Genomic DNA, 12,840 nt, shown 5'->3' with positions numbered 1-12,840 from the left:
AAGCATTTCATATTAATCATGAAACAGAAAAGAAAAGATCATATTGTAACAACATGAAAGAAAAAAAAGTACCCTAGAAAACTCAAGGCAATGTTCTTCTATCATGAATAATGACAGTCTGTAAGAGAAGCGTGAGAGGTAAGAAAGCTCACCAAAACAGCCACCTAAGTGTCATTCAGCATTCCAGACAAAATACTTTAAACACTGAATACCACATTAAAATGTCTGAATACAACTGCAATACTGCAACTTTTAAATGTCTAACAATAACTAGAAATTCAGTTAAAGGAACATATAACAGATACTAAATGCTTCAATCAAATTAGGAGATGAGGCATATTCTTAGGAGGGCTCACTCTGAAGTTCCATTTACGCACTGAAATCCATGCAGGCAGATGAGAAAAACAGTGCTGTGTGGTTCATAAACTTGATCACAGCTTAAATAATTAATAGACTACAGGGAACAGGACTGAGATGCTACAGATGACTTACTGGTATCATAGCAATCTGTTAAACTCTACCTGGGGGTCAGTTTATTTATAGACTTATAGATGACGCTCGCCTCAACATGAGCCGGCAGTGTGCCCAGGTGGCCCAGAAGGCCAACGGCATCCTGGCTTGTGTCAGGGACAGTGCAGCCAGCAGGAGCAGGGAGGTGATCGTCCCCCTGTACTCGGCTCTGGTGGGGCCGCACCTCGAGTGCTGCGTTCAGCTTTGGGCCCCGCACTACAAGAAGGACATCGAGGCCCTGGAGCGTGTCCAGAGAAGGGCTACGAAGCTGGTGAGGGGCCTGGAGCACAAGTCCTGTGAGGAGCGGCTGAGGGAACCGGGGTTGTTTGGTCTGGAGAAGAGGAGGCTCAGGGGAGACCCCATTGCTCTCTGCAACTGCCTGAAAGGAAGCTGTGGGGAGCTGGGGGTCGGCCTCTTCTCCCAGGTAACTAGTGACAGGACCAGAGGGAATGGCCTCAAGTTGCGCCAGGGGAGGTTCAGGTTGGAAATGAGGAGACATTTCTTCTCAGAAAGAGCAGTCAGGCGTTGGGACGGGTTGCCCAAGGAGGTGGTGGAGTCACCGTCCCTGGGGGTGTTCAAGGAGAGGTTGGACGTGGTGCTTAGGGACATGGTTTAGTGGGTGACATTGGTGGTAGGGGGATGGTTGGACCAGATGATCTTGGAGGTCTTTTCCAACCTTAATGGTTCTATGTTCATCTTGCAAAGTACAAGACATTCACTTCTGTTAAGATTTCTTTAGTTAAACAGTAAGAAAAGCATTTCCAAAGAAAATTGCCATAGACGGGCTAGCACTACGCTATTTCAGTAATTCAGGATCTATATGGCAGTTCCAATTTACTGGCCATTGGAACAAGCAAAAAAAAGTATATGTTTTTATATATATAAAATTAACCTTTTACATATATTATATATATATATAAGGTTTAAAATGTCTTTTTAAAATGCACATGTCCACAAACTGGTGAGTATTCTGCAATGAAACTCCCTATTTTAATCCCTACTTTTAAAAAAGTCCAGTGCCTACTGGGCATAGCAGTTTAGAGAAGACCACTGAGAACGACTGGAATCTTGTCTAGATATTCAAGGTGTTTTGATCCAAAAACTTCACTGGGCATTAAAGGGTAACTTAACCTCTGTTACCTCCTGCTATCTGAGAAAAGCCTTTATCCAGCATGCATAACGACACAAATTATTTTTCAATACATATTCATCTTTAGGGTAATAATGTAAAACCAGGGAGAGAGACCAATTATGCTGCAAAAAATATGCTATTTTTGAAAGCGTTTCCAATTCCTTTTCACTACTTAGCAGTACCAGTCACACTCCCACAAGCCTTTGGCAGATGAAAGGTGAGACAACTTCACACAGCTCAACAGTGTTAACCCTGTTATTACCTTCATCAGTACAGCTACACACAAATTACTTCGTATTACACTCTTACGCAGGCTATTAATCACATTGTCTTGACATATGGTTAGAACAGCAGTTTAGCTCCTATCTGTCATCACCACAAGGAAAACGTTCCAATTTCAGGGAAGTCTCCAAAGAGTACAAGTAGTTATGTTTGTTACAGCAGTTTCCAAGCTTTTCAGAAGCAACCAGTACAAAGGTGAATTCCTGCTGGGCTTGTGATTACTGTATTCCCTACTCGGGGTCACAAGCCCTGCTATGCTATTTAATCCCTTGTCCACATTACCTTCTAGAGCAGAGGAGAGGTGGACATAGAGCAGAAAATTAATATCTTACACAAACAATTTCATTTGGAGGGTGGAGAAGAGGAAGAGATATAGCAAGAAACATTAAGCAAGAAACAAATATTATATATGTAATGCAGATTGTTTAGGGCCAGCCTACAACTTCTCATTCACAAATGACATATAGACTCTCAAGTCTACAAAGACCTCATTACAGCATAAGAGCACTCAGATACCCTGCTCCCTCCTGACTTTCTTTGTACCTTCCTTTTCTTCCCACACCAAACTCTTTCAATTTCTTTGTAAAGAGAAATGAGAATGAGTTCAGCCAAAAAAAAAAAAAAAGGCATAGAAAATAAGAGGATTTGAAAATCTGCATAAATACTTCATTAAAATACTACAAATTACTTTGGGCATTATCTCTTCCACACTTTTGTATCCATGTGAGTATATTTACTATAAAATGATGTTTTCAAAGCAGCAAGTAGCTGTTTAGGCACCCTACAGCCAACGGACCAGAAAACTTTTGAAATACCCTTTTGTACTCTAATTGTTGGAAACCATAACTCTCTGAAGACTATACCAAAATTCAATTTGTTTGGGTTTTCAGTTTGATTTGGTTTTGGTTTTTTGTTTTGTTTTGAAATAGGTGGATTCAAGTAGTAATATTCATAACACTTGTGTTTTTAATTCCTGTAGTCACATTCAACTTTCGCCAATCTTTTATTATCCACAGTAAGCGCGATGTGAAAAGGCTGTATCCGTCCCTTTGTTTAGGGGTTAAAAACCAGAATCACTAATGAGTTGAGTCATCTGCCAAAGAAAAGCCTGAGCCACAAGGGCAGTGCGTGCTCCAGAACTTGCCACCTGCCCGTGCTGATGGGCTAACACTGCTCCTGCTTGTTTTCTCCCTTATTTGAGCTCAGTGGCATGGAACTGGCCAGTAGCAGCACCTCTTGGAGGTTTTGATTTTATACAAGGGTGCCTACCTAGCTCGGTTTCGACGTGGGTTGAATTAACACCTCGTTATACTTACTGCTTGTTTTCTTTTGAGTTTTCACGTGTAGACAACACCACAGTTGCACAACACGTTGGCTGTTTCACCTGCAGTTAAGCTCATATTTTGTCTGTTCCTCCCTCATCGGTTACAGCAATAAAGTCACCCAGCCCTCTTCGGTGTTCCATGCGATTAAATTATCACTCATTATTTCCTCCTAATTGCGCAGGAAGAACCTCACGCCGATAGTAAAACAAGGAGGTCACAGCATCCCTGCAACACCCTTGCCCTTACGGCACGGATTCTTCACCTCCTGGTACAGACAGATCATCCTTCGCCGGCTTCAGCCAGCTCCTGGGAGAGTTAAAATGGAAATACCCTTTAACAGAGGGGTGCTCTTCGTGGGCTAGCTCTGCCTGCAGAGCTACTAGCTGCCGGCAGCTGTAAGGCAGGCCGTGCCGCCGGGGGGGGGGAACATTTTGAAGCACCCTCAACTCGGACTAAGCGGGTGTTGAGCTCGCTGACGGTTTCTGTGCGTTTTTTTAACCTCTCAGAACAACACGGACGCACTCGGAGACAGGCACCCGAAACGCTAAGTACCCTGTGCCGTCGCCTTTACGCATTTTGCGCCGAGGATCGCTCGAAGCCGTCGTGCCGAGCTTCCGTCCAACGACAGCTGGCTGGAGCGGCGTGCTTTCAAAGCCCACCCCGCAGCTCCCCCAGGGACGCGGTGCTCCCCGTCCCTCACGGGGTGCCCGCACAGCCCCCCCGGCACCGCGGCCCGGCCCCGGGAGCGCCGCCTCACGCCGCCGCCAACATGGACACCATCTTCCGCCGGGAGCTGGGAGACAAAGCCACCCCCCGCCGGCAGACGCGGCACTTTCCGAGCCAACTTTTAACAACTTTTATCACAAGATTTATTATTTTTTTTTTTTTTTTAATAAAGCGAACAATAAAGCAGCGTGCAGAGGCGCCCGCTCACGACGCGGCCAGCAGCCCCGGCGGGACAGGAGGGGCGAGGGGGGGGGGAAAAGTTTGCGCGCGGTGCGGGGCCCGCTCCCTCCCCCGGTTGCCCCCCGGCGCTGGCTCCGCTCCAAAAAGCCCGTCTAACGAGTCGGGCCCAGCGCGAAAGAGCAAGAAAATCTGGAGAGAAGGAAGAAAAAAAGACACCAAAAACACAAAGGAAGAAAAGCAGAAGGGGGAGGGGAAGTCCCTGCCCGGGGCCGAAGAGGGGAGGGGAGGCAGGGTCTCCCGGAGCCCCGCGGGATCCATTTTCTCCCCCGCTCCAACTTTCCCCCGGAGCGGCGCCGTCCCCCGCGCCCTCCCGGCACTCACCGGCATCATCTTGGAGCCGAACCGCATGGGGGCGGCCGGTGCCGGCCCCGCCGCCCGGAGCGGGAGACCGCCGAGCTGGGAAGCGTAGGGCCTGCGCTGCCGCCGCCGCCGGGACGCGCGGGGGGAACCTGTTGCGGGGCCGCCCTGCCCGGCTTCGCTGCGCCGCCCGCCCGCTCCTCCGCTTTGTTCCGCCCCCGGCTCCGCTCCGAAGCGAACCCCGAGCCGGCGAGGAGGAGCCGCCGCGCCGTGCAGCGCCCCGCCCGCCTCGCCTCCCTCCTTCCCTCCCTCCCGCCTCCGGGAGGGGCCGAAAGTCCGGGAAAGCCGCGTTAGTTCGGGCTGCCCGGGGCGAGCCCGTGAGTGTTAGATCGGCTCGGGGGGTAGAAGTTCGGCTCCCCGGGGGCGCCGTGCGGAGGGCTCGGAGGAACGGCGGGCAGCGCCGGCAGCCGTCGCGGGGCCCGGCAGGGGAACCGGCTCCGGCTGCTCCTCCTACTGGTGTTCAACCTTCCCCGTAACGAGACGGGGTGGAGGAGGACCAGAAGTTCCCGGGTGAGGGGAGAACAAAACCCAGGCCGAATTTGTATAAACGTTTATTTTCTAAAGCGGTTAAAACAAGGCGCCCCGCAGCCGGCCGGACGGCGGCGGGGCCCCGCGGCGCCGGGGCCGGGGCCGGGGTTGGGGCCGCCCGCTGGGCCCCGTCCCCCTCTCTCCCCGCCCGGCCCCGCTGCCAGGGCCGGCCAATGAGGCGGCGCCGCCAGGGCCATGACATCACCTCCCGCACCGCCCATTGGGCGCCGGGTGACACCAGCCCCACGCCCGCCGAGGGAATGGAGCCCCGAGGGGTGCGCGCGGTGCTCCCGGTGTAGGTCCGGGTCCTGTGAGGCGCGGGCTGCGAGGGGGGCTCGCGGTGCCATCTGGCAGCGCGCTTCGGAGAGCAGCTTCCCTCCCGCAACGCTCAGCGGGTTTGCAGGTGAAATAGGGTCACGGAAACGGACAGGGGAGAGGGGAGAGGGGAGAGGGGAGAGGGGAGAGGGGAGAGGAGAGGAGAGGAGAGGAGAGGAGAGGAGAGGAGAGGAGAGGAGAGGAGAGGAGAGGAGAGGAGAGGAGAGGAGAGGAGAGGAGAGGAGAGGAGAGGAGAGGAGAGGAGAGGAGAGGAGAGGAGAGGGAAAAAGACAAGGAGAGGAGAGGGAAAAGACAAGGAAAGGAAAAGGAAAAAGATGGGAAAAGGAAAAGGAAAAACGAGGAAAAGGAAAAGGAAGGCAAGGAAAAGGAAGACAAGGAAAGGAAAAGGAAAAAGACAAGGAAAGACGAGGAAAGGAAAGGAAAAGGAAAAAGACAAGGAAAGACGAGGAAAAGGAAAAAGACAAGGAAAGGAAAAGGAAAGGAAAAGGAAAAAAGGAAAGGAAAAAGACAAGGAAAGGAAAAGGAAAAAGACAAGGAAAGGAAAAGGAAAAGGAAAAAGAAAGGAAAAGGAAAGACGAGGAAAGGAAAAGGAAGGCAAGGAAAAGGAAGACAAGGAAAGGAAAAGGAAAAAGACAAGGAAAAGGAAAGACGAGGAAAAGGAAAAGGAAAGACGAGGAAAGGAAAAGGAAGACAAGGAAAAGGAAAGATGAGGAAAAGGAAAAGAAAGACGAGGAAAAGGAAAGATGAGGAAAAGGAAAAAGAAAAGAAAGACGAGGAAAAGGAAAAGAAAGACGAGGAAAAGGAAAGATGTACCAGAATCGTTCTTTTTCTCTCTGTGAGTGATCTGCTTGGTCTGAACTACAGAAACTTGCAAAAGCAGAAAGGTGTTACAGACAATAGTTGTAGTGATGGTAAGTAGAAATAAATATCATCAGCATTTCTTGCCCTTAGTCTTTTCATACGATGGATCAAGGCGGGAGGCTGGGAGACACTGCTGTATTTCATGCCTTCACCACGCTACTCCAAAACTTCAGTTAATTTTCTCAGAGCAGTATCTAAACAATTTTAACAGTAACTTCTCACACTCTTTTCTTCTTCAGTGTGCCTAAAACTGTCTCCAGACCAGTCTTCTTTTACAGTCCCTGACACAACCATGAGAATTATCAAACAGCAGACATCAGACGACATCTCTTTGTAATATCTTGTAATCATTTGCAATATCTTGTAAACTTTTTTATTATTATTATTTTTAAATGCTGTGCCTGTCAGTGGTTTATATTGCTATAACCTCTTGAATTCTTCAGGATAAAGGTGGTCAACCTGGTTCTAACACTGTTTCTAAGACGGTAAATTGAGAAACAGTTTGTCAGAAATCAACACAACATCAATGCAACAGGAGGAGGAGGTCAGCCGCTTTAGCTTTGCTACCCATTGCCACCTACTGTTGAAATGGCATTATATCGAACTTCAGAGCTTTCATTTCTGAAGGATAAAGCTTAAGACTACAGAAAGAAGGGAAAGCTTCTAAAATAAGAAAGCTGGGAGAAGAAGGGAACAAGGCAAGAGAATTGCTCATCAGAACTCAGTGAGCTGGGGCACAGCAATCTTCAGAACAAGAAACCTAACCATAACCCAACAGCTAACCCAAAACCCGACACCAACTCTAATCCTAACTCTAACCATAATGACTTTAAACACTAATCTTAACCCTAACACAAAATGAACCTATCCCTAATGCCTAACACTAACCCTACAAACTAATACTAACCCCTAACCGTAAACTAACCCAAAACCCAACACCTAACCCTAAACCCTAGCCTTAACACTTAACAACACTAACCCTAACTCCTAATGCCTAGGAATAACCAGAATCCAGTCATAACTCAAACCCTAACCCTAGCCCTAATCCTAAACATAAACCCTAACTTTTAACCTAATCCTAACCAGAAACCATAACCCTGCCTCTGACACTGACAAACCCTAAACCAAACCAAACTCATAACCCTAACCCTAAGACTAACACCTAACGCTAACCCTAACCGTAACCCTAACCCTAAACCCTCATCTCTAACCCTAACTCTAACACTAAACCCTATACCCCACACCTAACCCTAACAACCCTAACACCTAACCTAAGCCCCTAAATCTAAACCCTAACACTGACCATAACCCTTACCCTAACCCTAACACCTAACCCTAAAGGCCCTAACCAAAACCCTAAACCTAATCCTAACCATAAAAAAAACCCTAACCCTAAAACTAAAACTTAACCATAACCCTGACCCAAACTCTACCTATATAATGAGAAACATAACCTTAACATAACAAATCTTCAACTTAATCCTAGCCCTAGCCCTAGCTCTAAAACTAACAAAATTTTCCCTAAGCCAAAATGTAATTATAAAAGCATAAACATAAAACTAAACCTAAACCTAGCCCTAAAATTAACCCTACGTCTAAACCCCAGTCCTAGCCGTAACACTACTCCTAGACATAGACCTAACACTACCTCTAACCCTAACTCCATCCTAACACTAACTCTAACCCTAAGCCAAACCCTAAAACAAACACAAAACACAACCCTAAACCTAGCTCTAACCCTAGCCCTAAATCTAAAACTAAACCAAGCCCTAACCCTAAATTTAACCTAACCCTAAAACGAACACTAACAATAAACCTAAAGCCAAAATTTATCAATAACACTAATTCTAGACCTAACCCTAGCCCTAGCGCTAACCCTGACTATAACTTTCCCCAAACCAAAACCTAATCCTAAACAAACCCTAAATATAAAGCTAACCCTAAACTTAGCTCTAACTACAATCCTTTCACTAAAAAAAATAAATAAATAAACCTAAGCAAAACATAAATATAAACCTAATGCTAAACCTAGCCCTAAAAATACTCCTAAAACTAAACCCTAATCCTAGCCCTAACACCACTTCCACTAATACTAATCCTAAAGCAAACCCTTACACCAAAACATAACCAAAACCCTAACCCTAACAATAAACCTAACCTTAACCCTAAAACAAATGCTTATCCCCCCAAAAAAAATTCAAAATCTGAACTCTGACCACAGACACAGAAAATCCTAACTCTAAACTAAAAATAAAACCTTGCCGAAACCATACACCAAAACCTACTTCTAACCCTAGGACTAACACTAACCGTTACCCTAACGCTAAAACCTAACTTTAACCCTAACCCTAAGCCTAAACAGAACCCCAAAACCTAACCCTAAACCTATCCCTAACTTTAACCCTAACTTTAACACTCAGACAAAAACAAACACATAAGCCTAACCAAAAAACTTGCCCTAGCGCTAACCCTAACCTTAACCCCCTAACCCTAAATCTATCCCTTACATAAACATACCCTCATTCTAACCTTAATCCTACTGACCATAAGCTAACGATAAAAGCTAACACTAACCCCAACCCTAAGGCTAACCCTTATGCTAGCAGTCACCATTACAACTAACCTTAATGACGCAACCCTAACCATAACCCTAACCTCTAATTCGAACACCTAATTTCTAGTACTAACTGTAAAACCTAACACTAAATGCTAATTTTAACCCTAACCATAGCCCTAACCCTAAAATGAACCCTACTCCTTACATTAACCCTAACATTTACACCAGTAAATCCACAGCCTTTCTGACTTGCATCTCGAGGCTGGGCAAGCCTTTTGTGGCCAAGGCTCTCTGCTACCAGACACCCTCTGGGGCTTCACCAGATGCTGTGTTGCCCGTGTTCCTGAACAGGTAGGTTCTGAGACCGGCCGCTACACCAGACCAGGCAAGCAGCACTGTGCAAGCACATCCAGGCTTCTCTTTCTCTGCTGCACATATCACTTTTGTGTACAGTTCCCTGAGCCCAGCTGATGAGCCAGTGCTGAGCAAGCAGCTATGTGTGAGAGTCCCCAAGCCCTGCCACTTTACCGTAACAGAGTGGTGAGGTGTCCGAGGTTCAAGAGCCCTGCCTCCAGCTCAGGTTGCATTCTCTGATGTCCATGATGGTTGTGGTGGTTTCACACTGATAGCTAACTACCACGGCGCTCTCTCACTCCCTCTCCTAAAAAGACCAGGGGGAGAAAATATGATGAAAAAAAAAAAAAAAAGGCTCACAGGTTGAGATAAGGACAGCTTAATTAAAGGAAAATTTGGGAGAGCAAACTTTGGCCTCTTCAGGGATCTACTTGGAAGAATTCCATGGGTTAGGGCCCTGGAAGGAAGGGGGATCCAAGACAGCTGGTCAGTATTCAAGCATCACTTCCTCCAAGCTCAAGATCGGTGCATCCCTATGAGTAAGAAGGCAAACAAATGGGGCAGGAGACCTGCATGGATGAATAGAGAGCTCCTAGCAAAGCTCAGACAGAAGAAGGAAGTTTACAGCATGTGGAAACATGGACAGGCCACTTGGGAGGAATATAAGGACACAGATTATGCAGGGATGCGACAAGGAAGGCCAAGGCCTGTTTGGAATTAGACCTGGCAAGGAATGTCAAGGACAACAAGAAGGGCTTCTTCAAATACATCAGCAGAAAAAGGAAGACTGGGGAAAATGTCGGACCGCTGCTGAATGGGGTGGGTGCCCTGGTGACAAAGGATACAGAGAAGGCAGAGCTGCTGAGTGCCTTTTTTGCTTCAGCCTTTACTGCTAAGACCAGCCCTCAGGAATCTCAGACCCTGGAGACAAGAGAGGAAATCCAGAGAAAGGAGGACTTTCCCTTTGTCGAAGAGGATCAGGTCAGAGATCATGTAAGCAAACCTGACATCCACGAATCCATGGGCCCCAACAGAATGCACCCACAGGTGCTGAAGGAGCTGGCTGATGTTATTGCTAGGCCACTCTCCATCATCTCTGAAAGGTCATGGAGAACAGGAGCGGTGCCTGAGGACTGGGAGAAAGCCAATGTCACGCCAGTTTTCAAAAAGGGCAAGAAGGAGGACCCAGGCAACTGCAGGCCAGTCAGCCTCACCTCCATACCTGGAAAGGTGATGGAACAGCTCATCTTGGAGGTCATCTCCAACAAGGTGATCAGGAATAGCCAGCATGGATTCACCAAGCGGAAATCACATTTAACCAATCTGATATCCTTCTATGATGAGGTGACTGGCTGGGTAGATGAGGGGAGGCCTCCACGTGCTCTGTGGCAGCACACAACTGCCTCAGAACCGATCACATGGCAAGCGGCTGTGAAATGGCGGCGACACCTGATTTAAATGGCCTGCCGCTGCTGCTGCTGCTGGCTCTGCCCTCGAGAGGGCTGCTGGGGCCTGGTGGCTCCCTCGGCTGCCTTGAGCGGCCTCAATCCCCTGCTCCACAGCACCATGGGACTGCCTCGCTGAACGTATATCCCAGCTGGATGGAAGAGCATGTGGAGAGTTAAATTATTACTGCTGTTTTATTGTTGCTGCGTCCCTATTTCTCAGCTGCCAAGAAGTCAGCTAGCTCAGGCTAGCAGTCCCTCTGGAGTCAAGAGAGAAAGAAACTAGAAGGATTCCAGGAAACACACGACTTTACACTCCAGCATACACTTGTTAAAAACAATTTAAAAGGAAATTTCAGTGTGGTTTCTTTTTATTTATTTTATTTTTTTAGTTCAGGCTCAAAAGTCACAGTCCCTGGATATATCCAGATGTAACTGTTCTCCATTATAAGCCAGACAGGCCCTGTATTTTGTCTGAGCCTTGGACTTTACTCCACCTCAGTATCCAGCAGCCTGAATGAAAATATGACTTTTCAAATATAAGTCTGCTTTCAAATTTAGCACCTCCTAAAAAAAAAAAAAAAAAGGTAAGATTCATAAAGTGAGCAAACTGCTGACACCCCAGAAAAGAAAACCTGCCTTGTGGGAAGGCATTTTCTATTTTTCTATTGATTACACTAACTTGATAAAACAAATCTGTTTTCCTCCCACCCAACTTCTGCTCTTAGCCTTGATTTCTGAGCACATTACTCCTCTTTGCTCCTGTATTCCCCATTAAGATCCCTGTTCTTGACCTAGCTACACACCTTCCTTCAACCTCAGCTCCTGCTACTAGAATTCTTTCCTTTATTGTTGTCTTCCTAGATGTCCACTTGTTAGCTCCTGCCTCTCACTCTCTTTTTTTCCCTTCACTGAATTCCTCCCTTTTCTCACATTTGATATTTACAACTTTCCTTGTATTTCAGGTAGGCTCCCTCTGCTTCCCCCCCGTGCCTCTTGGCAATGCTTGCTGCCACACAGAGCACGAAGAAAATATTCTATGTAGGTAAAATATTCTATGTAGGTTCAGTAAAATTTCACAGTCCCTGCTGTTCCGAACAGACCATAATCAAATAAGTTGGGAACACAATAAACATGGTTTTATAAGCATGTAGTAAGCTGCAAGAGGCTGAATCTATTCAGAATATGCATGCCTAAGAATTTCATCAACAAATACTTAGAAAACTAATGAGATTTGACAGAGACTTCTGACTGCAAAAAATGCGCAGATTATTACAAAGAAAGTAAAATACATACTCTTGGCCCAAGTGGCCTTCCCCTTAAATCTCATATTCCTAGTCCAAAGTGCAGATACATCTTTAAAGGGGCAAAATAATACATTCCCCCTAACATCTTTCTTGTGAGTCACTGAAATGTTCCCCTCAAAACTCGGTCCAAGTATATTTATCATTATAATATGGTATAATGAGAACTAAGGTTATTTCAAGAATTTTAAAAATCTTACAAGCACTGCAGAAACCTAAATGAGCAGTAACCCAAATAAAAGTATGTATCCTGCATTAACTGCAAATATTGTCTACAGAGTTTGCATGTTACTTCATATGCAATAGAATCTACATAACATGATATCATCCCTTTCAGGGACTATTAAAGTTATCTGGCTTCACCCTAACCCATAGTAACTGGAAAGATAAGCCACAAGTGAATCTGTGACAAGGATTTTGTGACAGTATGTGTGGTGTGCATTTCTGCAAATTAAGACAGTGATGTATGCTTAGAAAAATGATACAAGATACCACATACAATTATGTGAATCAGAACCTGGAAGACAGCAGAATTATCTTACGTGCTGAGACAGACTTATTAAACAAAAAGTTATTTATATAGTTGTAGCTAATAATATAAAATATATAGTTTATATCATTAATACACTATACTTACTAACACAATAAACATATAGATAATGCAGTTTATATATTATTAAACATAACATAAAACATAAAGGAGGACTTCAAAATCTCAAATTTCTCAAATTACATGACAAAACAAAAAGCATTCTTGAAACTATTTTAAATTATATATGCTTAAGAAGAGGGAGAAAAACACTTGCTTTTAAAATATTAATGGACTGCCAGCACAAACTTCCTGTGCCAAGTCACAAGTTTATTAAGAATTCTCCTAAGTGTG

The 12,840-nt window shown here is 45.8% G+C and overlaps 1 protein-coding gene and 1 long non-coding RNA gene across 3 annotated transcripts in view; one reads left to right on the top strand and one right to left on the bottom strand.

Annotated features, from left to right (window-relative positions):
• Window positions 1-4,798, bottom strand: part of TP53BP2 (tumor protein p53 binding protein 2) — a 49,000-nt gene extending 44,202 nt beyond the window's left edge. Inside the window, exon 1 of the mRNA XM_083828488.1 lies at window positions 4,537-4,798. Within this exon, the coding sequence (XP_083684614.1) occupies window positions 4,537-4,563 (27 nt within the window). The 5' untranslated portion in view covers window positions 4,564-4,798. The remainder of the gene's footprint in view (window positions 1-4,536) is intronic.
• Window positions 4,799-5,315: 517 nt separating this feature from the next.
• LOC310896345 lies at window positions 5,316-11,006 on the top strand. 2 transcript variants are annotated; one of them, XR_014581410.1, is made up of 2 exons: window positions 5,316-5,503; window positions 6,741-11,006. It is a non-coding gene; the product is annotated as an uncharacterized lncRNA (long non-coding RNA). The 2 variants fall into 2 exon arrangements; XR_014581411.1 differs by having other exon boundaries at window positions 6,537-11,006.
• Window positions 11,007-12,840: the final 1,834 nt, after the last annotated feature.

The sequence above is a fragment of the Anser anser genome, assembly GCF_964211835.1.
Source record: "Anser anser genome assembly, chromosome: 3".
NCBI classification, from domain to species: Eukaryota; Metazoa; Chordata; class Aves; order Anseriformes; family Anatidae; genus Anser; species Anser anser.
Note: the sequence above shows the minus strand (reverse complement) of the source record. Positions and strands in the feature narration are given on the sequence as shown.